Genomic DNA, 27,589 nt, shown 5'->3' with positions numbered 1-27,589 from the left:
GAGGGACATCCCTTGAGTTATCCTGCCAAGAGATACTTTAATTGTCTGTGTGTGGAAATTGGTTTGCAGCACAGTCATGCTGTATTTCACCACAAGAGGAACCACTACACATAGCTTGTACACAAATCTATACACATACATCACCCTTTGCAACAAAAGACCTGTTTACAAACTTAATTGCTTTTGGACATTTTGAATAAATAGAGGGGGAACAATTGACAACATGTTGTTTGTCTTGATTGAGTTTTGTTGTTAAATGTTGTTTTGTTTTAAACTAGGAGACTGCAAATGTTTAACCATGCTAGCAGCATGGCTCTTTGTATGCTAATGTCCCCCACTTTGAACATCTTGTACGCACATTTAAAGTTATGTTAGCCTTTCTTTGTCTTTAGTGCTAATGTGATCATGCAAACACATTGTTGGGGAACATGGGAAACATCTTAACATCGTTTGCATTGTCACTGTTAGCATGTTATAGCGCCCATGTTAGCATTTAGCTTAAAGCTCCACTGTGCCAAACAACAGCCTGACAGAACTGCTAGCATGTCTGAAGACTCCTCCTTTTTGGATAGCTTGTGATTAGCGAATTGCTAGCACACAATTGCTAGCTCTCATTCATGACGGAGGCTAAGCAATCCTATGGTCACTCGTGGCTTCAGATAGAAAGATGGCAAAAAGATGCTAAACTAGCCGGACGGCTACATCTACATCACATATACAGCCAGTGAGGTCAGTTTATATTGGCCTCTGCTGCACAGATTTTAACTATCCTTTTCTAAATTTGTGCCTTGTTATCGTCCCCAAACTTTCTTGAACACTTGAGTGCCTCTCTTAACTTAATAAGACCCCTGAGCGCTGTAACTAACAGTGAGTTGTGTTTCTGTGTCCAACCAGAGAAGAAGGAGGAGTGTGTGTATGAAGTGTGTTTGCCTCCGGAGGATTCGGCGTTGGAGGGAGGAGAGGAGAAGTCTGAGGACACAGAGGATGGGATGAAGAAAAGAGGAGTCAGTGCGATGGTCAAAATCTTCCACTTCATCATGAAACAGAGCTACATCTGTGCTCTCATAGCAATGATGGTGAGTAATGCAGCCCGCAGATGGTGTTGAAGAGGTACAGGAGCTGGCTGCTGGACAAAAACAAACAAACAGTGGGTAATGAAGATGTGACAGTGGTTTTCCAGCTTATGGTTTATATATTAACACTTTAATCTGACATGACATGAATGCAGCACTATAACCAGAAGTAGCAGGTCTCAACCCACAGACCTGCAGGAAACATGCGGGTGTGATTAGTAAAAGCCAAACACTCCTGCCGCCTTGATCAACTTCGATTAAAACACCCTTGAGCAAGGCACTGGACCCTTCTCTGCCCCTGTGGAAACGCTGGCTGACCAACAGGAGGAAACTGTGGTTGTACCGGGCAGCGAACTGCGGCTGAATATCTGGCACGATATTACTCAAGAGGAGCATCTGTTCTTAGTTTAAACATTCCTGGATGAATCATAGTTAAATAAAGTTGAGTAACAGCTACTTTGTTTGACTTGATGGTGGCTTGGGAACACACAGACGCTGTAATTTATTAAATGGCACATGGAAAGTGGATATTTCTTAAATGCTGCATAGAAATACAAGTAAAACGTAACAATAGTGATGACTTACTGAGTAAACTTCTTGTAAAGGTGTATCTTAAAGCTTACATCGATCGCTAAACATCACTTATATGAAATATAACCAAATGAATGCTTAGTTAGCACTCAAATGACATATTGAACCTACTCTTCACTCTTTCATACAAAATTAATGAACTTTCTTCAGGAATACATGAGAATGTTTTTGACAGAACTTTGTCCACTTTCAAGGACAAATGTATAAACTTGTGTTCAGTGTTAAAAAGAAATGTACTTTAAAAAGATTCCAATGAGGAAACTGAAGTCACGTCTGTAGTTCTTTTCTGCAAACGTATAAGTGAATGCATCTTTAGGGTGGGTCGCCAGTCAAAACCTTAAACAAATTTCACATTAACATTTTTTTTCTTAATTGTTCATAACTTTATTTGGAATACAAAAATAAAAGTGTGAAATTACCCTCAAAGATGGACCCTACCCACCTGACAACAAGAACAACAAAACATTGTCTCTGCATAGAAAATAACAATGCTATTAGTGATTGTAGCATATATGAATATTTATAATATGTACATAGACAAATAATCATAAACAGACCAAAGTGAAAGGTTAAGAAAAATAAGAATAATTTTTAAAATAAATATTTAAATAGTGAAATAACAAAAAGAACAGAAATTAAAAAGTAAAGAAAAATTAAATTTAAAGGAAGTTAAAATATATATTTTTTTAAATAATAGGGAGGAGAGGTGATTACTCAGTTTAGTAATCTACAGTATAAAGCAATTCCATATCTCGAGTATTTTTCAGAACTTTCTTTAAACAAACTCCCAAAAATGTTACAATATTAGAGACTTTTATTTTGAAAGGTGTGGGCTAGGATTATGATGGCTCATGAATTCAGTATTTCTATAATCGTGGCTACAGCCTAGCTCTGCATCACGATCTATGCAAATTTTCCTCTGAATCAATAGTAATACTGGTGATTATTGTCTGTGCATCAATGTTTACAATCCTCACTCTCTGACTGAATGGCAACAGTCATCACCTGTTGGGAACGGTAGTGCCAAAACTCATTGCCAATTACTCAAAGCTCCTCTGTGCATGAATATTTACTGAGACTGTGGAGATACAGTCAAGGAACACAAACAAACTGTATTTGTATTTTTTATTTTAAGGGAATTTTCTCCATATTTATGTGGATATCCGACACATGTTGATACTAAATGTGGTCAAATGCAGCAATACTTCCTCAGTGTGTGCGACACTTACAGAGAAGCTGAGTTTTCCTGCTAGAAGAGCCAACAGTACCAGGGTGCATTTTTTGCAGCCTTTGCCTCGCTCTGCTCTGCGCACTAGTCTGAACATCAGAGACAGCCAAAATACTGTGAAATGCATCCTTGTCCATAACATCCTTTGCATTCATTGTTTGGGATGCCATTTACACTTTGTTGCTTATTTTTTTAACCAGTTTGCAGTGCAAGCAAATGCGTTGACTAGAAATTGATGGTGGTGGTGCCAGCTGAACTTTGCTTCACCTCAGTGACCTAAAGATCTTCAGCAACAACTGCTGGTTTTTCCTCACACCTTACATCAAACCAGTTAGAGAAAAGTTTGAACATTTCCTTAAGGCCTTAAATATGAGAAGTATCTCACCGATGATGCCATCTCCGAGTATCCTATCCTATGCCTAAATATATGACCTGCCTTGCTGTGTCATAAGGCATGTTGTGACTCTGTAAAGCATCTGTTTCTCTGTGCTCCGTTGTCTTCAGGCATGGAGCATCACGTACGTCAGCTGGCTGACGTTTGTCTTCCTCATCTGGTCGTGCACGCTGTGGATGGTGCGGGACCGGAGGCGTTATGCGATGCTGTCCTCTCCCTTCATGGTGGCCTACGGCAACCTGCTGATCGTCCTGCAGTACATTTGGAGCTTTGAGAACATGACAAGTGTCTCAGGGCTTTTTGTCAAGAAGAACAACCCTTTCCACTCGCTTTCATCCAAGGTTTGGGAATTCAAATTAAGAGCGTTCTTGATTCTGACAATGCCATTTATGTCTACTTTAAATACATGCACTCATTAAAACCAACCTTTACAGCTACGGCCTGTGTGACCTGAAAGTACAAGTGTGATTGAACATGTGGAAAAAGCAATAGAATATACCCAGTATGCAGCAAACGGAATATAGTCTGAACCTGATCATTGCCAGACTGTGTCACCAGTCGTCCATTAATTAAAGAAGAGAGGGAAATCATGCAGTGTAGTCCTGAAGAAGGTCAGGAGTGTAGTGTTGTGACATGTTTTGGAATAGTTCAAAGACTTTCATGTAGGTAGCTACTAAGTCTTATTCAAATGTGTCTGGAATGAGATGTTATACTTCAGTCGGTCATCACAGCCCCGCTCTTGTTACTGTTTTATATAACAATGCATGTGTAATTGTATTTTAAACCTGGGTCAAAGTTATATATCTCCCATTACTTTGTTTTGGTCCCCCGTGTTGCGCTCTCTGCAGGTAAATGCAGATGATTTGTTAGTTCATATTTTCCTTTGTTGCGGCTCATGTGTTTGTCCAAACACTTTATTTATTGTGTGAAGGTCCTGTGTCTGCTGAGCTTCTGGCTGCTGCTGAGACAAACGCTGACAGAGAGGGAAGAAAAACAAAAGGAAGACAGCGCTGGTCTCTCAGACGTTCATGTGGAGGAGGAGAAGAAGAAGGGTAAGCTCTTATTTTATTCACATTATAGTAGAACTCAGGTTAGAGTTATTTAGTAAATTAAGTTAAGGAAAAGCTGCGAGCACCCTCTGTGACTAGCAAATGCATCAATTCTACCTGCCACATTGAAGAAATCCAAACCACCTGTCGTTTCCAGGTTTTGAACTTGCATAATAATATGGCTGGTTAATTTAATTAATTTTTTTAGAAGCTCGATTAAAAAGAAATAAAGAGTTTTCATGCTTTATTTTGAAAGCTTTCCTCTTCAGTTTGGTTTGTTAACACTGCAGACAAAATATACCCTCAGTTTATTTTTGCAATGAGGGAAGAATGCTGAGGCCGTTCTGCAGGCGATCCAGACTTCTACCCTTCCTGTTCATGGGGGCAAAAGGTCTGAATACAACTCTTATGATACATTCCAGGATCAGATAAGACTTCTTCTTTCAAACAAATTGAGTTATTACTCTTCAAGGGAGTCAAAACATTTTCACCTTCCAATATCTTCCACAAATGAGTCTCTGTAGAAGCCCAATTTATTGGAAGTCAAACTTGTGTCCACTTTGAACTATAATTGTTTACTTTTTTATGATTTATAGGGAGGATATTTATGTGCAATATACCAGAATTTATTCATGTATTTGTCTACAACTAAAGTATAACTCCTGTAAGCTGAAGCCTATATATATGAACAGATAATAAAAGACATTACAATGTCAATACTTTGCCTTTTAAATAACTCTTATTTTATATATAACAGTTGCATGTAACTCTTGTTTTTTATTCAGCTGTATTCTGGCAATTATAGTTAAAGGGCCAGTTCAACCTCAGTCCTATTGTGCTATTATGGGGAGCTAATTCCATTATGGTAGGGAAAAAAATGCAATTTGGCTCTGTGCCTTTGGAGGACGCTATCCACTTCTCCAATGGGCCCTGGAAAAACTCTGCCAGACTACGTATACGCGTCATCTGGCGGAGGCCAGGGAGCTCGCTAAACTACACTTCCTCAATCTAGGACTCCCGCCTCCGATGTCTTGTCTCGTTCAAAATCTTCAGGTTTGAAATGTAGACTGTAGACCTGAACATTTTTTAGACGATCCACCGGTATATTCCCGTCGTCTTTCAGATTCTGTACCGCTCTGAGCCATTGCCTGCAGCGATCAATGTCCTCGACTGGAAAACGGTTGTATTTCACTCCAGTGTCTCTCGCTGGGCCATTCCTTTAAGAGGGAGGGGCGCAATGCATGCTGAGTGATGTAGGAATGTAGGGGCGAAACCACGAGCTGTTTGTACAACTTTCTCCACAGCTATGGTTGTCAATTTCAGATATTATTGCTTCTATCGATTGCAGAGAACACCAGCTTTGACTGACGGTGGCTTTTTCCAGGGGCGAATTGCTCCTTTAATTTTGGCATTCATATTTAAACGACCATAGATCAATTTCTCAGCATTTGATCTTTATTGCTTTTTTTATTGTACTGTATTCATGCATGTAATGCACATATTTGACATATTTCTTACTTATGTATTTCCTATCTTCTTTATGCCCTATGTTTCTTCATGCTTCTCTCTGTGTCAGAGCAGCTGTAACACCCGAATTCCCCTCCTGGGATAAAAACAGTATTTCTGATTCTGATATAGTAAAACACAAATGTAGGCTAATAATGTAAAATGTATTTAAATGAGAAGTTCTATTATTAAGCCCTTCAAATGTCTTCAAATGTGCTTATAACTGCATTATAGTGTGTTATATGCCATCTTTTGCCTGCTTACATACTGCTTGTAAATGCCAGAACTTTAAGAGGAAAGGTCTTCCTACTGGGCCTCACATGCAAACGTTTTTAGAGTGAGTGTATGTGTATGAGTAGATGTGATGGTGTTTAGAAAATGTCTACTTAAATTGCTATGTGCTTTTTTTGGGGAGTTTTCAGCTAAATCTCACATCTGTATCACTTCAGTTGTCGGCTCCGGAAAAAGCTAATAATATGTAAAATAACTTAGATTTCAGAATTGTGAATTATAAACATAATGAAAAGTCAGTAAGGATGTTAGGATTTAGTTGGTGCGGAGTTTTCTGATTGGCTGCTGTGTTTTATAGAGGAGGAGGACTCTGAGGAGGGAGGGGAGCAGGACATCATGCAGGTTCTGGGCGGCATGGTCATGGCTCTGCTGGTCAAATACTGGATCTACATCTGTGGCGGCATGTTCTTCTTCGTCAGCTTCGAGGGAACCATCGTCATGTACAAGATCATCTACATGATGATGTTCCTCTCCTGTGTGGCGCTCTATCAGGTATCAAAACACAACATTTATTTTTGTTTGTAAGCCAAATGTTCTGCTTTATTTTCCCCTAAGTTATGTTGGACATTGAACACAAATATGGATATACAGGTATCTTGTATCTTATTATGTAAGTGTGCAGTTGAGGACAAACATGATGTTGACTGAAATTCAAACAAAACACTTTTGATGGTTTGCTTTGATGTTTTGAATTTATACAGGCTTCTTCAGTTATATGAAATTCTATTTAATTTAAATAAACATATTTAATATCTTCTGAATTTATTTAATCTTGACAAAATAAAATAAGGCAAATGACTCTTTAACTTGCACAAATCTTCAGACGAAAGAGTTTGACGACCTCTTGCTTTATGGGCATTTAAAATCAAGTTCGATACACGTTTTCTTAATTTAAAATACAGCTGTTTACTAAGTGTTACTGTGTTTGTTTAATCCAAAATTAGCGTGCGGGTCGGACGCTGTAAAGTTTCCAAATTCAATTTCCCAAGGACAGAAGGTGCTGACGATTTTAGTGTGCCATAAAGTTTGTGTACAGCAGGCTTATAATCCAACTGTTTTATAACCTCTGCCACAGTAAAACACAACAGTTCTCCTAAATCCAGATGTCCCCTGTGCGCCATGTTTAATTTAATGCGTTACAGCTGTAAATGTCAGACGATTCATAAACCCTGAAACACAATGATCACAATGATTCTTCTCTAGGTGCACTTTGAGTGGTGGCGAAGGATCCTGAAGTACTTCTGGATGTCTGTGGTGATGTACACCATGCTGGTTCTCACACTGGTCTACACCTACCAGTTTGAAACGTCGCCAGACTTCTGGTCCAACATGACGAAGATGGATAAAAAGAGGTGAGCTCACTAGGCTTTGCTACAACCTCGTCATCAAACTGTCTATTTGTCTTTTGTATTAAGTAAGTTTTACTTCCTGCAGACCCAGAGGTTTACTTTTGTCATGCCTGTCAGTTGCTTTATTGTATCATTGCAATATTTCATAACTCTAAGTTTGTTTATTCACTTTTTATCACCAATCTACTTCTCAATGTAACACCTACAGGTACCTAAAAAAAAAGTCAGCTTAAATCTCATGTTTGTTTTTTTTATTTTAAAATCTGTGTAGCTTGGAGGACCTGGGCCTGGAGACGTTTTCTGTCCCCGAGCTCTTCACCAGGATTTTCATTCCCACTTCCTTCCTGCTGGTGTGTATTCTCCACCTGCACTACTTTCACGACCGCTTCCTGCAGCTCACTGACCTCCAGGCTGTAGTGGCGAAAGAGGAGAGCACTATCTACAGGTGAGTAACTCCATGAGAAGTTGTCCAAACACAACCTGCTAGATTCCAGTTTCTTTATTTTTTGATTTGCAAGATTTACCTTCAATATGTGTTGTTAAAAATCCTGAGAAAGTAGCAGTGCACCTTGTGCTGCGCAAATGGGTGTCCTTTTTTCAAATTCAAATCCTGACAATTGAATAGTAATTTTTACTTTTAAATCAAAGAACTCAGCATTGGTCTTTCTGAGAGATATTTTCCAGCAGTCTTGGTCTGAAAAACCCAAAATAAAAAGTAGAATAACAAATTGAAAGAAGATTAAGTTATGTTTTTTTTGCCGTCAGGAAGAATAGTCCGCATCCAGATGGTTAGAGGAGTCTTTGATGATCCTGTAATAGACACTGTAGTGGCTATTTGTCAAAGTAACAAAGAAAAGACCTGTTCTTTAAAATGGTTACCTTCGGCAAAGCTAAAGATGCACCGTTCCGATTGGTCGTACTCAGGTCACAAGAAGTTGAATCAAGTCCAGTCAAACATAGATGATTTTCTTGATTTATCCCAGCTCAATGCAAACAAACATTTTTCCCATTTCCTCTCACTGACCTGGTAAAAACCTGTACTCCCTTCCTGGTGCACGACCCCCCAGTGACACACCTACTACCTTTACGTGAATCCAGTCAACGACTGGTCACATGCTCAGGGCCCTCCTACGCCCACACAGAGAACAAAGAGAAAATAGCTCCTACAGACACCAAACCTTCTGAGATTTTCAAAGATCCAAAAAGTACAACTGTTATTTGTCTAAAATCTCATCATCCACAAAAGTGCTTCAAAGTGGGTTTATTAGGAACCACAGGGGTCCTTCAGATGGCTCAGGGGTACCAGGGGCATTTTGTTTTCACTACAGTTCCATTCATAAATAACACAATGACCCAATGTGAAAAGGTTTGAGAACCACTGGTCAACAATACAGCAACGTGTATCTTTAAGAAAAACAGGAGTTTCTCTCTGTGACAAGAGACACAAGTGGGGTTTCTATCCACATGACTCCTCTGAGAGTTCACTTAAATGACCGTAACTAAAGAAGAGTGTGCATGTTAGCGTGAGCTGAAACATTCATCTCTTTCTACTGGATAATCATTCATTACACCCGCTGTGCTCATCACTCATCTGTCCTCGTGTGCGCTGTCGTGTGCTCTGTGTCGTTAAATGTTGTAACACAAACATGTTGACAGTCTGTGGTGTGGTGTGTTTAACTTTATTGTCCGTGTTGTTGTGGAGCTTCCATTGTGTCGCTGCTGCTTGCCTAGCTCGTCTCTGCTTCTCTCTGTGACCTGCTGCCATCTCACCTCTGCCCCACCCTCTTTCACACAGCCACGCTAAAGTCAATGGGCGTGTCTATCTGATCATGAATAGGTGGGTATCTGCTCGCTTTCTGTGGCATCCACTGTCATCCCAGCTCACCTCTGAGTCTCTACTTCCTCTTCCTCTTGCGATCCCCACACTTGACTTGTCCCTGTTACTCTGTTTTTCCCAATGATGACATGTTGATAATCTTCTGTAATATATTTTATGCCTTTAAGGTATTTTACTGACATGAAAGGTGTTTGTTTTCAGGTTTTCAGTCCTTATTTTGCCTGTAGCCTCCTGTTTTTGGGTCCTTTCCTGTCTTTCTGGATCTTTAACCCTCCTCTAAACCCCCCGGCCCGGATCTTTCCCTCATTAAACCTTTCTACTTTTGCTCTCCGATGGTTTCAAAAACTGTCAAACAAGCATGTTTGAATATGAAAGAACTGTTCTTCCCTTTCAGTATCTGGAACCCTTTACCCTTTTCTGCACTGAAAATTACCCCCTTCCTGAAAAAGCTCGACTACCCCAAACCACCAGAGCCTGCTGGCCAGTTTCATGCATTTTTATAAAAATACATGGATCATTTAAAATATTTCAAGTGTCACTTTCAGCCTGTCTTTGTCGGTTTCTCTCCTCACTGTTCGTCTGTACCTCTGTGTAACTTTATTGTTCCGAGCAGCATCAAGCAAAAAATTCCAACTCAACAGAGCAAGTAAGTGTGACCGCTGGGTAAAGAAATGCTTGCCTTGATATGCGTCCGGTTCATGCAAGCCAAACTTGACCTTTGACCTCGCCCCATTGCCTGAGAAGATTTTTAAAGGGTTAATTCATCCCATCAGCTGCTACCATTTATCTGCTGCAAGAAGAAAATCCCTCAGAAACCAAAAAAATCTACACGGATTGTTTGAAAGAATGCAAAAGGAATGTGCACTGCCTGATGAAACGCTGCTCTGCAGTTCAGTTAGCGGACCGAGAGAGCTGATGAGTCCCATCCAAACATTTGCATTGTAGCCTTCTGAGAATCACCTGGACTGTGTGTATGAGTGTGTGTGTGTTTATGTATTTATGAGGACAGAAATGTAACAGAGGAATGTGGGGAAACCATTGAATACGTGTTTGCCACCCTGATGTTGTCCTTAAGATCAAACACATAAAGATTCTGGGGTTAAAGGCCACCAGGTGGACATGGATTAATGTTCCTGGATGTTACAATCATCTGTGAGCAAAGCAACTCTTTTATAAATCGTAGACAGTAAAGCATGACTGAAGCGGCTGATACCAATCATCTAATGCAAGAGCCACTTCAGTATTCAGTGAAGTGTAGGGTATTGTCTATTCAAATTGGGTGTTTAATAGCCAATATGGAATGCAAAAGTGTTACGATAAAGCTGCGATTAAAATGTGTCCGACATGGATGAGAGGTCCTTAAAGTGCTAATCTCGAAGATCTCAGTTTCGTTCTCTTTGGCGGCTCCTATGGTGATAAACGGTAATTGCGGGAGCACACTTCCCAGATATCCAGACAGTGTTGCATGTGTAGTCCACGGTTGTCTCTGGTTGTAACTCTTGATTTTCCTCGCTGACGGTCGCTTTCCTTTTCAGACTGTTTGCTTCATCTGAGCGTCGAGTTTGTTTCTTTTTCTTTGGATTCTCACTTATTTTTGAAGTTGTATCTGTAGTCACCAATCTTTTCTTTGTTTGTTCAGCCATAGTAGATTACTGTTTACTCGCAACACTTGCAGAGAGCGGAAAAGCAGCCGCTTAGCTCCGCCTACCCTCTCTGGCAGACCAGCCACTAACTGGGCGCTGTTTGTGATTTTTTTCTGTGGAAGTCACACCAGAAAGTCCCCAGAAGTTTGAGATCTGCAATTCAACCACACCTGAGCTCACTCCCTCTGCTAAGGAGGGCTGCTTAATAGGAACAAAGGCTGCAGGAAAGCTTTTGCTGTTAGACTTTTCTCAACTGTTACCTCCTTGGTCCATAAATTACCCCTGTAAATAGGGTTAGAAAATGCCCGTCACATAACATAAAACGGGTAAAAATATGAATGTCCTCATAAGTATAGAAATACACTTCGGTGTGGATCTGAAATACAGGTGTGTGTGTGCGTGTGAGTCTGCATCAATGTGTCTTCGGTGTAATAACTCCTCACTTGTCTTCAGGCTGGTGCACCCTGATGGCAGCCTGGCCGACCTCACCATGCTCAGCATCAGCTCCGCGGAGGCAACGCTGCCCAGGGAGGAACAGGAGCCGCAGGAGAAACAGGAGGAGCAGGAGGAGCCGAGGGAGAAGGAGGAGCAGGGAGAGTGGGGGGCAGAGAAGGAGAAAGACCAGGCCCTGGTTGTGGTGTTGTGTGATACAAAAACGACCGACGGCAAACCCAGGACCTTCTCGGACACGCGGCAGTCCAGCACAGACGAGAGTCACCACTGCAGTGCGGGGGCTGAACCGGAGCCGAGCACAGAGCAGAGCTCAGGTACTGAACAGCTGCAACTTCAGCAACACACTGAAATGTTGCAGCCCTCACAGTATGTTCGGTGTGGAGAGCAGAGAGTAGGGGATGACATGCACCAAATGATCGGCAGTCCGAGAGTCGAAACCTACGATAAGTCCGTCGAGGACTGTAGCCTCTGTATATCAGGTGCCTGCTCTACCAACTGAGCTAAACCAGCGCCTCATCTGCCTCCATTTTAAAGGTCTAAAATTCAAGAAAGTAGAAAACTTTTATAAAATAAATCTGCTTCATTCTTATGGTTATGTTAAGGTTTTATTTACTGCACATAGTGGGCTTTAAAGCTACAATATGCACCTACATTATAAACTCGACTTGCTAGTTATACAATCCTCTACATCAGCTCAGATGGTTAAATAAGTAACATCTCAACATTCATCACAATTTGATGACGAAGCAGGTGGCAAATGCATCCAGTCTGCATAATATCCACATCCATGATAGAATACTCTTTATATGAAATGGTGTTGTTCAGTTGGGACTAACTTATAAAAACACTGCAGGCACACTGTTGATTTACTTTGCTTTCACAACATGTCATCATGCAAAAAACTCAGTTTAAATTGGGGACAAAGTGCCTTAAAAAAAACAGATTCAATCATAAAAAGTGATGAAGTTGTCATCAAATGGCTCATTCGGAGGCTGTGCTGGTTACATTACCGAGTTTAAGACCAGCATCTGTAACTTTTGTGTGTGGTGCTCAGTCTGTCTGTTTTCCTCTAAAGTATATTAAAACTTCTCACACTGCCGGCCATGTCGACCGGTCTCGCTGTTTTTACGGCCGAGACTCGTGCTGTTCTGTAGCAGTGCAGAACGCTCTCAGTCATGAGTGTCGAGAGGTTTCTCTCAGATCTCTCTCAGCCTGCAGCGCTTCGGTCTGCTCTGAAGACGTATGTTTCACACCATCTTTAAAGGCCAGAGCTCTCCTCCAGGAGCTCAGACTGCTGCCTGAGTATCTGCTGCCTGCAGCCTCACCAGAGATGCATTAATCATCCCCAGCAAAGCTGTAAAAATCTGTTGTATTGCAGATTTTTGGGGTTCGGTTAGATTTACCTCCAGTTTTCTGTTCTGACACAGCGCATAGCTCAAGTGCTCACTTTCACCCATTACATTGTCCTGCTAAAGCCAACGAACGCTGCACCATTAGCATATTTACACAGACACTCTCACAGGTCCTAAATTAAAATGTTGTTTATATACACAGAAAATAAAATAGGTGATAAAACTCGACCCTGCAGGGCCTCTCACTTTATAATGAGCTGTGAGCGCTACGTGCTATATGCTGTAAGAGTTTCTCATCCAAACAATGAGGCCTCTATTACAACCTGAGACAATATGGCTGTTGTGAAAACACACACCCACCACCAAACTGAAGCTGGAGGTTTTATGACCTTTGTGAGAATGTAAAACCACATTTTAAGCCTCCATTATCAGGTGATTAAAGCAACAGTTCAATTTGCCTGTTTATACAGATTTGAGTTTCCATACATTTAGATTTATACTTCATTGTCCCAGAGGGAAATCTGTTGTCACAGACGGTTCAACAAAGAAACACACAAGTTCAAACACAGCAGTGATAGATGTTTCATCATACATACCAGCACACAACATCGTCAGCGAAGAAGTTTGCGTAATGCTGCAACAGAGGAGGGGATACAACTAGTGCTGAAGTGAGTTCTTCTCCATGTTAAGGTCCTTTATGTAATACAGATGGAAGAAATGTAAAGTGTTGATTAAGACGATCAGTGTCACTGGTGTTGTGAGAGTTTGTCCTGTGAAGGCTCTGAGAGTTTTGAGAAGGCAGGTGATTTTAGAGACAGTATGTGTGATTCTGGTGAGATGTGTTTGGTGGGGATGTTTTACATGGTGAGGTAGCAATGGGAAGAGTAGAACAATGTGTGTTTTATAATGCTTTTGTAAAGTAACAAAAGGAGTTGGGAGCAACAGGCAGTGAGTCTATGGGTAAAATGGAATCTTTACTGGAAGATTAGATATGTAATGTTGTTCAATTCTACATCTGCACATTCTGCATATGGGAACGAATTTACAAAGACTTACACTTTCATAATATAAGTAAAACTAGGGGTGCATCTATCATGACTTTTTCAGTCACGATACCTTTTGTGACACCAACAGCGATACAGATACCTTTGCTTTGGCTATTGACCAATGCTTGGAGGTGATCCAAAGCGATAATACTTGATCATGTAATTAATTGTTTGCATCGCAAATGTTGGAAAACAAGTGTATGTCTTGTTTTTTCCAACTTATACAAAAATAAGTTGTGGTCAAATGAAATATTAGAGATGTTACAGTAACTTAAATTTAAGTAACTTCTCTCCAGTGACAATCAAGTGTTTAACCTTGTAAACATCTCCATGTGGTGTTCTTCATGTGCTACAAGACATATCAGGGACAACATAAGCAGTCATCTCCATGGCTGGGCCTGTCTGCTTTTAAACTGCAGTGTACCAAGGACAGGCTGAACAACACGTTTTCAGATTGGCAGGTTTGAGACGTCACAAACCTAAGGAGCCAATCCCGTTAATGGACGGGGCGATGCTATGCATATCATTATGTGCAACCTATGGCAACCACTTCGGCGATGCACGAGCCAGCTGTAACCGCCATCGTCATTTTTCAGAGACGTGTTTCGTTTTGACGACGGAGGGGGCGGTTGGAAATTTGCATAGTGGGCGGGGACTGTGCAGATTCAGGAGTTTTTAATGAGGGAGAAGGAGGAAAAAAATATGCAGAAAAAACATATCAGACATCATATTCCGGAGCTGGTCTTCAATGAAATGAATGTGTTTCGAGTAGGTGTGTTAGAAGAGCCGAAAGCAAAGTGTGAGAAGAGTGATACGAGTGTTTAAACAGAGGACTCACTGCTGTAATTAAGAGGTGAATCCTTGAAACACTTTTCACTCGCACCTCTGCAGTCGTGTTGTTATTCCATGTAAGCGTGTCTGGTTTTTATCTCCTCTTCTTCAGATCTGAAGAATAAATGGCACCTGGTGGTCGACCGTCTGACAGTGCTCTTCCTCAAGTTCCTGGAGTATTTCCACAAGCTGCAACTGTTCATCTGGTGGCTGCTGGAAATCCACATCATCAAGATCGTGTCCTGCTACATCGTCATGGTCTCTGTCGAAGAGGTATGAAACGAGGGATATGACGCTTAGCTCCGCCTACCTTCTCTGGCAGACCAACCACTGCTGGTTGATTGAAAACGCGCCACTAACTGGGCGCCGCTTGGGATTTTTTCCGTGAAAGTCGCACAAGACACCCAGTCCATCAGTGGGCCATAGGCTCAATCACCATTGTGTTACCTCATTCGGCGATAGATAGTGACTTAAGAGACATTTATTTAAATGGAAATCTTGAAGAATATCACTTTAAGAAGCCATTTTTGCTGTCAGTTGTGTTGTTTCATACCTAGTTTTAAAAACAAGTCTGGGACTAGTTGTTGAAATAGTCCGTACTTCTTCCGGGCCACCACATACATCTAAAGATGCCATTGTGCTTAAAGAGGCTTCAGATTGTGCAGCTTTGCCTCAGAGAAACAAACAACATCGGCCACAGCTGCAGCCATTTTTCAGACTCGTAAAGTTCCAGATAAGGTTAAAAATTGGAAAACAATCCCATTAATGTGTGTATAAAACAAATTAATAGGAAACATAAACGCAGCTTAGTGTCATTCTTAAATCCACAACCAAGAAGCAAAAGAATTCAAGTGCAAGTGAACCTGTCTTTGTGTTTTGTGCGAGCTCCTCACTGCCTGTTCTGTCTCCTGTGCAGGTGTCTCTGTTGAACTACGTCTTCCTGGTGTCCTGGGCCTTTGCACTTCCCTACAGCCAGTATCGGCCCCTTGCCTCCAGTGTTTGCACTGTCTGGACGTGTGTCATCATCGTATGCAAAATGTTGTACCAGCTGAAGTCTATAAAACCGTACCCCAAGAATTGCACTATGGTAAACTTAATCATAACCATAATTTTAGAACAGTAAATAATTTTGTTTGGCTCCAGAGCTCACAACATTCATTTTTTGTCCACAGCTAAAAGGCTACTCACTGGACCAGATAAATGAGCTGAAGGGCTCTCTGCTGTACAAGGACCCAGTGGAACCAGCGCACTGGGTGGGCCTGAAGAAGCATGATGACCTGCTGGGCTACCTCAGGGTGAGGAGTCCGAACGTTTGTAGTATGATCATGAAAATAGAGGAAGAAGTCAAAGGAAAAGATTTAAATTTATATTTATAATAAATACTCCACTATCATATTAGTTTGCTAAATATGAAGATGGAGCGAGCAATCGATTAGCCTAACTTAGCTTAGCACAAAAACTGTAAAAAGAGACAGCAGCTAGCCTGGCTCTGTCCAAGGGCAACAAAATGAGCCTCCTAGCTACTCTAGAGCTTGCTAGTCAACATGTTGTATCTCATTTGTTTAATGTGTACAACAATTGTGTAAAGACAACATATACGGTTATTATGACCAAAGGACATAATTGTTCCTCACATAACTCCCCTATAGTGCACTGTGGCAAAGTATTCCCTGAATAGTTATTAAGTTAGTAATATAAGATGTTGCTATAGAGATACTGCAAAGGTGCAGATAAACTTCAAATAGTCAAACTTTGTTTTGATATTAAAGTTCAGACAATATTTTTACAGACCCTGCGAGCATTTTCCTCTTCGTTCAAAACTGGTTTAAAAGTGAAAGTTTTTAACCGACTATTTGAAGACGTTGATTAAGCGTTCTGCTTCTGTCACAAGATTCATCAAGCATTCACACACATATTGAGAGCAATTTTCAAGTCTCATGGCGGCTAAAATGATTATATAATTGAGCAGTGTATCACAGTCACCAACATTTTTTTTTGCAAAATGGGTTGACCTGGATTCGATCTCACGATAAGCTACCGAGTTCTCTTGTGAAACACATAAAGAACTACGTCAGCATCCAGGGGTCGTTCTGCCTTCATAGTCAGAGCTGCACAGCTGAAGTACCTGGGCATGCTCAGTCTTCTTTTTCTTTTTCTTTGGAGAATGTTTAAAACTGCTCCCTTCACGATGTCTCTGAATCTTCTTGTTAACATCACACCATAAAGCGCTGTGTTTATGATTTTTGTATGAAAAATGAAATGCGTTGAAATTACGTCGTTGTGTAGACTGGATTTCACCAACCGCTGCAAAATGATTTTGGGGAAATGCTGCTACAATCATCACTTTCGTCACCCTGTCATTGCTAGAATGAACATATCAACAATTATAAAACAAAAATATGTTTCTGACATGTTGATGTTGTAGCCATATTTTAGCGGGTTGAAAAATGGTTGATATTAGTTGTTAGACGTTCAGAAATGATTTCACCCTGTTTTCAACCAAATTTCAACATTGAAGTCACAAATAAAATAAATGTGATAAAATCACAAGCGGCGCCCAGTTAGTGATGCGTTTTCCATCAGCCAGCAGTGGTTGGTCCGCCAGAGAGGGTAGGCGGAGCTAAGCGGCTGCTTCTCCGTCTCTGCAAGTGTTGCGAGTAAACAGTAATCTACTATGGCTGAACAAACAAAGAAAAGATCGATGACTACAGATACAACTTCAACAATAAGTGAAAATCCAAAGAAAAAGAAACAAATTTGACGCTCAGATGAAGGCAAACAGTCTAAAAAGGAAAGCGACCGTCAGTCCAGTTCCAACCGTAACAAAGGGAGCCAACCGTGGATGTCTAGTTATCTGGGACGTATATGCCTGTGTATGTGCTGTCACCTGGGTATTAAACTAGAGAGAACATAGAATTACTTAAGTGTCATCTGCAAAAAAATCAGAAAACTTAAATAACTGAAATAATTTGTCATTTTACCAATCAATCCTCTGCGTGTAATTTCAAACAAGGAATACATCTTTAAAGATATTCTCTCTCTGTCACCGTCTGTGCAGAACAACCTCTTGATGCTGGCTCTGTTAGCGTTCGAGGTGACCATCTACCGCCATCAGGAATACTTCAGACTGAGGAACAAACTGTCGCCTCCCGCCGCTCGGATAATCTTCCATGATACCACGCGGCAGCATCTGGACCTGGGCATCGTCAGCTTTGTCAAATACTTCATCAACTACTTCTTCTACAAGTTTGGACTTGAGGTAAAGACAAGTGATAGAGTCTTAAAATGAGTTTTATCAGAAAATTAGCTCCATCATTTTTCACGCATATATTCTTCATGTGTTTCTCTCAGACGTGCCTCTTGTTGGTGGTCAATGTGATCGGGCAGCGTATGGACTTCTATGCCATGCTGCATGCCTTCGCCTTGATAGCGGTCATGTATAAACGCAGGAGGAAAGCCATCGCTGAGATCTGGCCCAAGTACTGCTGCTTCCTGGCCTGCATGCTGACAGTCCAGTACTTTGTCTGCATCGGGATCCCACCAGTAGCCTGCACAGGTCTGTCTGGGCTTCTCAGTCAATAACTATTTTAATCACTTGTGTAGTCATTTCTCAAAATGTTCATCACAAGTTGTATGTCCAATGATAATGTTGCCTGTTTTAATTGCAGACTATCCGTGGAGGTTTCCTAACTCTGCTACAGACTCCAATGTGGTCAAGTGGCTTTATGTTCCAGATTTCCTCACCCAACCCCAACCAACATTCCTCATCTGTAAGCGGATATTTTTAGCTTTAGATATGAGTTCAAACCATTGTTTTCCTAACTTGTAGATGTCTTGGTTTTGATAATAGTGGAAACATTTTTTTTAGCAGAAATTAAATTTCCCTTCTCCTCTCCTCTTTCCTAGATGACTTCATCTTGCTGCTGTGTGCCTCCATGCAGAGGCAGGTCTTTGATGATGAGAACAAGGCGGCAGTCCGCATCATGGCTGGAGACAACGTGGAGATCTGCAGAGACCTGGATGCAGCCTCTTTCAGCGTCCACAACCCTGTCCCTGACTTCATCCACTGCAGGTAAAGCACATTAACTGACATCTTTCTGCCTTCACATGGAAGCAGGAAATGGCCTAACTATGTCTTCCTTTCAGGGTTACATTGATACAGAATATGAAAATATATCCCAACCTTGTGTTTCAACACTTATATACTTATATACTTGGCATGGGCGTTGAGTGAACATGATCAAATTGCACAATCAAAGTTAATATGAAAAGCGCTTAGCTAAACTTTAGATATTGGCTGTGGCTCAGTGGTAGAGTCGGTCGTCTTCCAATTGGAAGGTTGGTGGCTCCTACAATCTAGGAACAGCAGTTTGTATTAAAGGCAGTATGCCTATGTTGTCTATGTAGAGTTTTATTTATACCTTTTTAGAGGAAAAGCACGATTTAAAAGTTCTGCCATGAAATGTATAATGAAATCTAATGAAACATTTGATAATTGATGGCTGTTCTTAACAAAAGCAGAGGTAAAAGGTGAGTGAACATTCATCAGGTGGCCTAAATATGATTCCACATCACTGAAAATGTTGCTCCATTACATGACAATTTGCTTGCAAGTTCACCATATAAAATTAAGGGGTGGTGTATTATGCTAATTTCAAGCTTCCTACTTAATTCTGTGAGACCTGTGGAGTAGCTTAGCATAATTTACAATAAAAAAAACTAATTTTTCTCACACTGGTGCTCTGTGCAGGCCCTCATACAACCTCTGCCTGAAACGACTCAGTCGGCTCTGTCCCTTTAAGAAACCCCGCCCCTACAAGCCCGCTTTCTTCTGATTGGCCAGCTCTGCGAAGCCTGCTGAGGCTGCACTTTACCTACAGATTTGAAACTTCACCCACGTTTAGTGTGGACATCCAACAATGTAACATTATATATATGTCAAACAGCATAATACCCCCTCTTTAAGAAGTGATGAGATGTCCAGTTTGTGTTTAGAAGTGTTGCTGCCCCAAGTGGCCAAAAGTGTAATTACCAACCAGTGTGTCAAGTTATCAGTCGGAGCCCTTAACAGAAGAAGACTACTTGAGTAAATTTGGTTTCAGAACAGGAACACAAAAGGTGTCGTTGTCCCAGAATTTAGCAACATCCCCTGAGATGCAGAGGAGTCAGACACTCACTGTCTAACTCAGCCAAGTCGAGCTGCTCAAAGGCAAACTCAGTATAAAACTGTTGTTGTTCTTGGCTGCCAACTGTGTAACTGTAGAAATCTTAAGTGGGGTGGTGCTGAATAAGAACTTACTCACTCAGCAGTCCCTTATCCTAGATAAATAAAGGTAAGAAAAAAAACGACAGATGACAGTAGCTCATGTCAGTAGCTTACTGAGTCATTATTGAATAACCACTGCATACATAATTCAGAATGTTGGCTGCTGCCCGATATTTGAATCCAGAGATACTATATTGTGACTTTGCACATGAAAAAAGAGTGAATAAAGGTTTTTGGAGGCAGGGAAGAGAGAGCGAGTTAGAAAGACAGCAGCAGCATCCTGACCTGTCCACAGTCATTGATTATGTGCTCTTCACATTCCACTGTTTTGATGCGCAAAGTGGACAAGTCTTTTATTAACGCACTCTGTGTCCATCAACAAGCCCTATAGTATAGAGAAAGAGAGCTGTACGGCCCGTCTGTCCACGCCACAGCAGCTCTGCACTTATTCCATCGTTTCCCTCCAGGATCAAATTACGGATACGGGGTGGGGGAGAAATCCATAATCCACAAAAACACTCTGTCCGTCACTCCGCGACTCAGACGCTTTTGCCCTGTACTCTAACTCAATAAATAGCTTTTAAGTATGGAAAAGGTATTTTCTCCCCCTGATGAAGAAGGACACTCACTCAGCTATTCCGGCCCATCAACACGCCGTCCGATCCTAACCCACTTCATCAAAGCTGCTTCCTAAACACTCCAGCTGTTATTGGCGTCCCACGTCAATCAGCTTCCTATGTTTTCACTCCACACATCATATTAACGGTCTCCATACGCATGCTTTTAGCATGTTAGACACAAGTGCAGGACATGCAGTGGTGCACCTGTGCTGTGTGACAGGAGTCAGGTTTCATTCTGGTTCACATTCATTGATCAGACTCTTACCGGTGTCCTGACGCTAAGTGATACACTAAGTGTGATTGATGGGTCGATTATGCACACTGCTACAGAATGAACTGAAATGTTGTTTTGACTTGTATTATGTGGTGACCGTGCAACGTTATTAGCAACTTATCTCACCTGTCAGGGGTCCATGATTTTACTTTTCATGTGACTAAAATCAGCTTATGAACTTTTGCCCACCTGACATGTTTCTTTTACTCCAGTGAATGAAGAAGAAACGAAAAATTACTCTCTCTGTCGCTTACTGAAAGAAAACATCATTGTCAATTCTCACTTTATAGCTATTTCTTTTTTTTTTTAATTATTTTTGGGCCGTTTTTTTTATCTTTATTGATAGGACAGCTGAAGAGAGACATGACATATTGGGAGAAGACAGTGGGGTGACATGCAACCTGGGGCGGCTGCTGCACCGAGGACTGAAGCCTTTGTATATGGGGCGTCTGCTCTACCCACTGAGCTAAACCAGCGTCCCTTTCAAGCTTTTTCTTGAGTTTTTAACCACATCTCCTTCTCTTCATCAGCAAATGTAGTTCTGTTGTTACCACGTGCCTCAGCAAAGGCAAACTTGCTTTATATTAAATACAATTTTGTGATTGGCCTGACATTAGTCAGGACCAGATGTATCACTGCAAATATAAATCCAGCTTTGGATTTGTCTGGTACCCAGGCAGACAATGTGGCCCTTGGGTTTCGACTTTTTTTGTCAAACAAATTGAGATGCTATAAAATTGAACACACCTCTCTCCCTCTATAGAAAACTGTGAGAAAAAAACATCTTTTACTTACATTAATGAGCAGCACAGTTGGGAAACTTGATGCTGTGATTACCTCACGTTCACGTCATGCAGACCATAATTCCGGTAGCTGACTGGGAAATGCTTTTTCAAGTCAACAAATGAGTTACCCTACCATCGCTGGCATTTTATTGTACTATAAAATGCTCCGTTTGAAATAATAAATTGTGTCCGATATGTTTTTTCTGCAAAATATGTTGAATTACCTTCCCAAGGCATCTCCTCCTTCTCCCTCATTAAAAAATCACCAATCTGCAAAGTCCCCGCCCACTATATGTTTCTCTATTCGTAAAATTACTGTCCTTGGTGCACGGCAGTTTAAAAGCAGACAGGCCCTGCCATGGAGATGACTGTTTATGTTGTCCCTGATGTGTCTTGTAGCTCATGAAAAACACCACATGAAGATGTTTACAAGGTTAAACACTTGATTTTCACTGGAGGGGGTCTTTAAATAAATTGTAAGAGCGAGGAAGGAAGTCTGTGACCCGGTTAAATGTAGAATTTGGAATCTGTTGGCGCTGACCTATTGGTTTCACTACTGTCCTTTAGATCCTACCTGGACATGCTGAAGGTCATCATGTTTAGCTACCTGTTCTGGTTCGTCCTCACCATCATCTTCATCACGGGGACCACGCGCATCAGCGTCTTCTGTATGGGCTACCTGGTGGCCTGTTTCTACTTCCTGCTCTTTGGTGGCGACCTGTTGCTCAAACCAATCAAAAAGATCCTGCACTACTGGGACTTCCTGATCGCCTACAACATCTTTGTAATCACCATGAAGAACATCTTGTCTGTGAGTAATCTTAAATTGCACATCAAAATCAATAACTTAACTTAGCGATAGACAAATGTTAGAAACTGTACATATAAGGGGATATAATTATAATTTTAAAACCTTATATCAAAGAAGAAAAACACTACAAACTGTGTCTCTGTTCTAACTATTACGGTACAGAGTACATATAAACACAAGTAATATAAGTTATTGTATTCAAGTAAGGGCTGCAGGGCTTGAGTCCTGGTTCAGACGAAGTGTGAAAAGTCTCTACATGTCCGCCCTGTGATTGACTAGTGATCAGTCCAGGGTGTACCCCGCCTCTCGCCCAATGACAGCTGGAACTGAACAGGATAAGCGGTATAAATAATGGATGGATGGGTTTTCAAGTAAATAACGAGAGATGCTTGATCTTAGATCCTGGCCTGTGGCTACATCAACTCTCTGATTGTGAAACATTGCTGGTTGATCCAGCTGCTCAGTCTGGCCTGCACCATCGAGGAATACAAAAGCGACATCAAGCAGCGTGAGTGAACTCAATGTTTTACTTTCTTGTGCATTATGATCGATGATGTTTATTGTTTTTAAATGCATTTTAGAAGAAGAGAATTATTTGCTATTTGTGAGTGTATTAACCTACAAGCTAAAATGAAACAATCACCTTTGCTTATTTTTCAGGCCAATTTAATTCACCTTATCTTAATCCTAACAAGCAATAGATTTACAGTGAATATAAACACAGCTACAATAATCGGTGAAACAGTAAAATGTCCTCGGTCCTTGTCAAATCCTCTCACTATATGTCTCCTAATCTGTTCTGTGTTTATGCACTTAGCAATAATGTTATAAAAAAGACAGTTGAAAACTTTAAATCAAAATATAAGAAATATTAAAATGTGTTACTCTGAGAAATGTCCTCACTCTTTTCACAGTACTGTTTATAAGTTTATTAGTTTGAATGAATAAGATCTACTGTGTTGTATGCATATATTACAGCTGCTGGAGAACATTGTGACCTGCCCAAAAATGAGGCTGGCATCATCTGGGACAGTATCTGCTTCGCCTTCTTGCTGCTCCAGAGACGAGTCTTTATGAGCTACTACTTCCTCCATGTGGTGGCTGATATCAGAGCTTCACAGATCCTCGCATCCAGGTACACAGCTGAGGCTGAGCTGCTCCCCATATTCAGATTCCTTTAAACCAATATTATGGTTGTAGGCCTGTAAAGGATGTGGTATGACAACGTATTAGGGCCATTGTAAACAAGACTAGGTCAAAACCTAGTATGTGGCATCAGGTCAATGTGCACTTTTGTGGGCAACACTGGAAGCTAACGTGTGCGTGACGGCTGCGGGACATGAAAACAGATGAATCTTCACAATGCTGGCGTGACACGCGCGACTCACGCGCCGAAAATGTAGAGAATAGGAGGCTCGCCTATTTTTACCGCGAGCCGCGCACGGCTCTCGGCCAAAATACACGGTGAAAATGAATCCTATTGATCTCTGACCGCATTATTAACATCTCTCTAAAAGTCACAGGCATGGAGAGTAAAGTATGTCAACACTTCCGGTATGCTTTTTCAAAGTAAAAGCTCGATCTGTAATTCTGACTCCCCTCGTTTGTGCACAATGCTTTTATTTTGAAGTGTTTCCCGAGCCGTTGTTGTTGTCATTTTCTTTTACTTTGTTTGGCTCTGAAAGTACTGGTACTCAGTGAGTGACGAGTCAGACCCATGTGTAGGGCAGACCCCGGCGGTCAGACAAAAATAACAATACACAGAACTGGAGGAGAAGACTAATATTCTGAAAAATAACTCCCAAATTCCTAGATTAAAGTTGTAAATTTGCCAGATAAAAGTGGCATAAACTAGCAAATTTATGAGATTCTAAAGTCACAAATTTGCGCATGAATCCTCTCTGGACAGCCTCCCAAGTAATGCACTTAATATAGCCACAACCTTGGGGTCGTTGTTTGTTGTATAAGCCTCCATCCATACAACAAAACAGACAACAAAAGTAGTTTTGTATATTTTTTGTCTGTAATGCAGGTTTTTTTACTTTTAGTAGCCCTCATATGTGCGTCGAGTAACTTTCATGTGTGATCGTAACCCCTGGGGCAAATGGGGAGCATAGAAACGGGTTCAGGAGTCAGTCAGAGATTCTGTACGTAAATAATGTTTTTTGTTGGTCATTTAATAGTAAAGAAAAAAAAACCTTTCTCAAATTTACACTTGAGCATTTCTTGTTCACTGATGTGTGTTTCAGAGGGGCGGAGCTTTTCCAGGCCACCATAGTGAAGGCGGTGAGAGCCAGACTGGAGGAGGAGCGCAAATCTGTGGAGCAGCTGAAGAGACAGTGAGACTCCAAATACTTGACTTGGCTGTTGTTTAATTTTTTTGTGTAACTTATAATAAATAGGGAAGTTTTGCATTTTAAATTTGGTAAGGTACTGCCAAAGACTTACATATACGTATGTACAGCTTTGGAGAATTAAGAGACCTCTGCAAAAATATGTTTTTCTCTGGTTCTACAATTTATAGTTTTGTGTTTGTGTAAAATGAACTTTTGTTTTATTGTTTACAACATTTCTCACTACTTCTGAGTGAAATATTGTCATGTAGGTCATTTGCAGAAAAGGACAACTGACTAAGAGAACCAAAAGATGCAAAAAGATCTTTAAATAACAGAATACTAATGTTTTAACTCAGGAGGAGTTCACAAATCAATATTTGCTTGAATAACCTGGTTTTTAATTACATCTTTCATGCATCTTGGCATGCCCTCCACCATTCTTTCACATTGCTGTTGGGTAACGTTAGGCCCCTTTTTTTGGCAAACAATTCAAGCAGCTCGAGTTTGTTCAATGGCTTGTGACCATTCATCTTCCTCTTGATCACATTCAGGAGGTTTTCAATGGGGTTCAGATCTGGATTGGGCTGGCCACAACATGTAGAGAGAGATGCTGATTTAAGGAACATTTGGAGCGGTCTCTTAACTTTTTCTGGAGCTGTACATACATATATATAAATATAGCCCATGAAATTGAAAGAAATAGAAATTTAGAAGTAATATTGCACAAGATATTGAACATAACACAGCCAGATATTGAGAATTATTATTACACCTGATGTCTAAAGTTGTATAATAGCCATGATAAAACAGTAGCACACGATAAAATGAAAAGGCCCTTCATGCTCCTTACTTCCACATGAAATGTAAATAGATGAAACACATAAAAGAAATAATAATAAACAATTGTCTTCCTCTGGATTACATTAACCAGATATAATACAGAACATAAATTGTAAGATTATGCAAAAACAAACACTTTAAGTGGATGTACTTTGATTGGGAGCAGTTGCTCGAAATAATTTTATTTCAGCCCAAGCAGCTCGTTTCTTACAGACTAGTCATTTAGAAGTGTTTTAAAAAATAGGGCCCAGGTTTAAAAATACCCAAATTACCCCTTAAATTACAGCAAACATGAGAGGTTGATTCTATTTCAAGATTTCATGACTTCCATCAGTCTAATAAGACCTCATTTAATAAATATATAAGCAAGCATGATTCAGAAAGAAGTCCGTTCTGTATTAAAAACCACCGCTGACTCCATCTATATGTTTCCAGGAAGCCTCCTCTTAGTATATTATACCACATAAAGTCAATGTATTTCCACCACTTACAGTTACCTCATAAGCACTGATAACATCCACTCACCCGCTCTAATGAGCACTCCAACGTTACATAACGTACACTAATTTCCATATGAAGCCAGGAGATGTTTATGTGCTGTTCCACTGTGTCGATACTTTGTGTCTCTTCACCGTCTCTCTGATCTAATCAGGATGGAGCGCATTAAGGTGAGGCAGCAAAAGTTTAAGAGGGGCAAGGAGAAGATGCTGAGCATAGCACAGGAGTCTGGAGAAGGACAGACCCTCGTCCAGCCCGAGGAGGAGGATGACGATGATGGTATGACGACGGCTGCCAGGGCCTCTCTCTGTGGAGGCGTTGTTACAGAAGTTTGTGTTGAGGTTATATGTTAGCTAGAAGTGCTTAAGGAAGATGGGTGAGAGTGTCTTAAGTCATTCACATATGTAATTGAATTCTGCATTTCGTATTGATCTAAAAGAGCATATTGATAGAGTAAAAATATGCGTTGAAGTTTGCAGATTTATTCATTTTCTTATGAAATGTTGCATTGCTGTATTTGTGACATTTTAGGAGCACAGCGAACGAAAGCCAAGACCAAAAAAAAGCAGTGGTGGAGGCCGTGGGTTGACCATGCTTCCAGTAGGTTGACCCCCACCAACCTCCCCTTTTTTCTCTTCCTCCACTCTGATTGGCCCTTGTGTCCTTGACCAGAACCCTGAGGATTCCCATACTGCCCCTGGGCTCTGAAGGCACCAACACGCAGTAGCCTCGCTCCATCCAGACTTTAGTCCTTTTCTGTCTCTATTTAAGGGCCCTGGTAACCTGTAGCTCTCATGTAACCGTACACTGTGTGTGGAGAGGCTCTTGATCTATAAAAGCGTGTCAGTATTGATGCAGAGCAGGGTTTCCTTAAATAGACACGGTGAGACGACGAAGAAAGAGAAAAAGACTAATGGCTGGAGGTTTGTTCTTCACTCATTTTAAACATAAACACCATCATTGGTCTCACCTACAGAGTCCACAGTAGGGAATCACTCTGTTGTAAAACATTTTCATGCAAAGATATGAAGTCGACTCGCCTTTATTCTCAGTACTGGAATAAAGGAGAAAGGGTGTGTTCATTCTTTGCCTGCAGACATAAATCACTAAACAGGTGTTACCCAGGAAACAAAGCACTGATAACAATGTATGTGTAATGAAATAAATAAACTGACGACATTTACTGTCTCTTTGAGGTAAATATTAAAATACCAGCATCCTTCTGAGTCAATACAGTGGTTTCCTGTTTGGTTGAAACTCATGTCTCATTTCGTACTCCACCCCCACATGACATTTTACAAATTATTTCTCCATTTCATCTCTCCGTCATTTGATGTTTCATCTCCATGTCCCAGCATCCTCCCTCACTTCCCTGCCCACTGTGGTTCTGTTCAAGGACATAAGTCAGCCTTGTCTATCCCATTGCTTCTAACACTTAACTACAGCAGACAGGAGTCAGCTTAAAGGGGCTACTGGAAAAAGAGTCTCTAAAAGACATTGCTCATTGTGCTTAGTG

At 40.9% G+C, this 27,589-nt stretch overlaps 1 protein-coding gene across 1 annotated transcript in view; it reads left to right on the top strand.

Annotated features, from left to right (window-relative positions):
• LOC138611497 (piezo-type mechanosensitive ion channel component 2) overlaps window positions 1-27,589 on the top strand; it is a 93,561-nt gene that overhangs the window by 43,901 nt on the left and 22,071 nt on the right. Inside the window, exons 12-32 of the mRNA XM_069684649.1 lie at window positions 895-1,076; window positions 3,397-3,627; window positions 4,218-4,338; window positions 6,431-6,624; window positions 7,336-7,484; window positions 7,753-7,926; window positions 11,415-11,501; window positions 11,538-11,728; window positions 14,756-14,916; window positions 15,560-15,751; window positions 15,837-15,938; window positions 17,702-17,902; window positions 17,995-18,199; window positions 18,312-18,413; window positions 18,550-18,715; window positions 22,156-22,399; window positions 22,799-22,907; window positions 23,387-23,534; window positions 24,649-24,738; window positions 26,228-26,352; window positions 26,605-26,673. Coding sequence (XP_069540750.1) covers window positions 895-1,076; window positions 3,397-3,627; window positions 4,218-4,338; window positions 6,431-6,624; window positions 7,336-7,484; window positions 7,753-7,926; window positions 11,415-11,501; window positions 11,538-11,728; window positions 14,756-14,916; window positions 15,560-15,751; window positions 15,837-15,938; window positions 17,702-17,902; window positions 17,995-18,199; window positions 18,312-18,413; window positions 18,550-18,715; window positions 22,156-22,399; window positions 22,799-22,907; window positions 23,387-23,534; window positions 24,649-24,738; window positions 26,228-26,352; window positions 26,605-26,673 — 3,243 coding nt within the window. The remainder of the gene's footprint in view (window positions 1-894; window positions 1,077-3,396; window positions 3,628-4,217; window positions 4,339-6,430; window positions 6,625-7,335; window positions 7,485-7,752; window positions 7,927-11,414; window positions 11,502-11,537; window positions 11,729-14,755; window positions 14,917-15,559; window positions 15,752-15,836; window positions 15,939-17,701; window positions 17,903-17,994; window positions 18,200-18,311; window positions 18,414-18,549; window positions 18,716-22,155; window positions 22,400-22,798; window positions 22,908-23,386; window positions 23,535-24,648; window positions 24,739-26,227; window positions 26,353-26,604; window positions 26,674-27,589) is intronic.

The sequence above is a fragment of the Semicossyphus pulcher genome, unplaced genomic scaffold, assembly GCF_022749685.1.
Source record: "Semicossyphus pulcher isolate SPU_LCO1_2020_fin unplaced genomic scaffold, fSemPul1.0.p SCAF_7, whole genome shotgun sequence".
Lineage (NCBI taxonomy): Eukaryota > Metazoa > Chordata > Actinopteri > Labriformes > Labridae > Semicossyphus > Semicossyphus pulcher.
The sequence above is the reverse complement of the archived record's forward strand: the minus strand, read 5'-3'. Positions and strand labels throughout refer to the sequence as shown.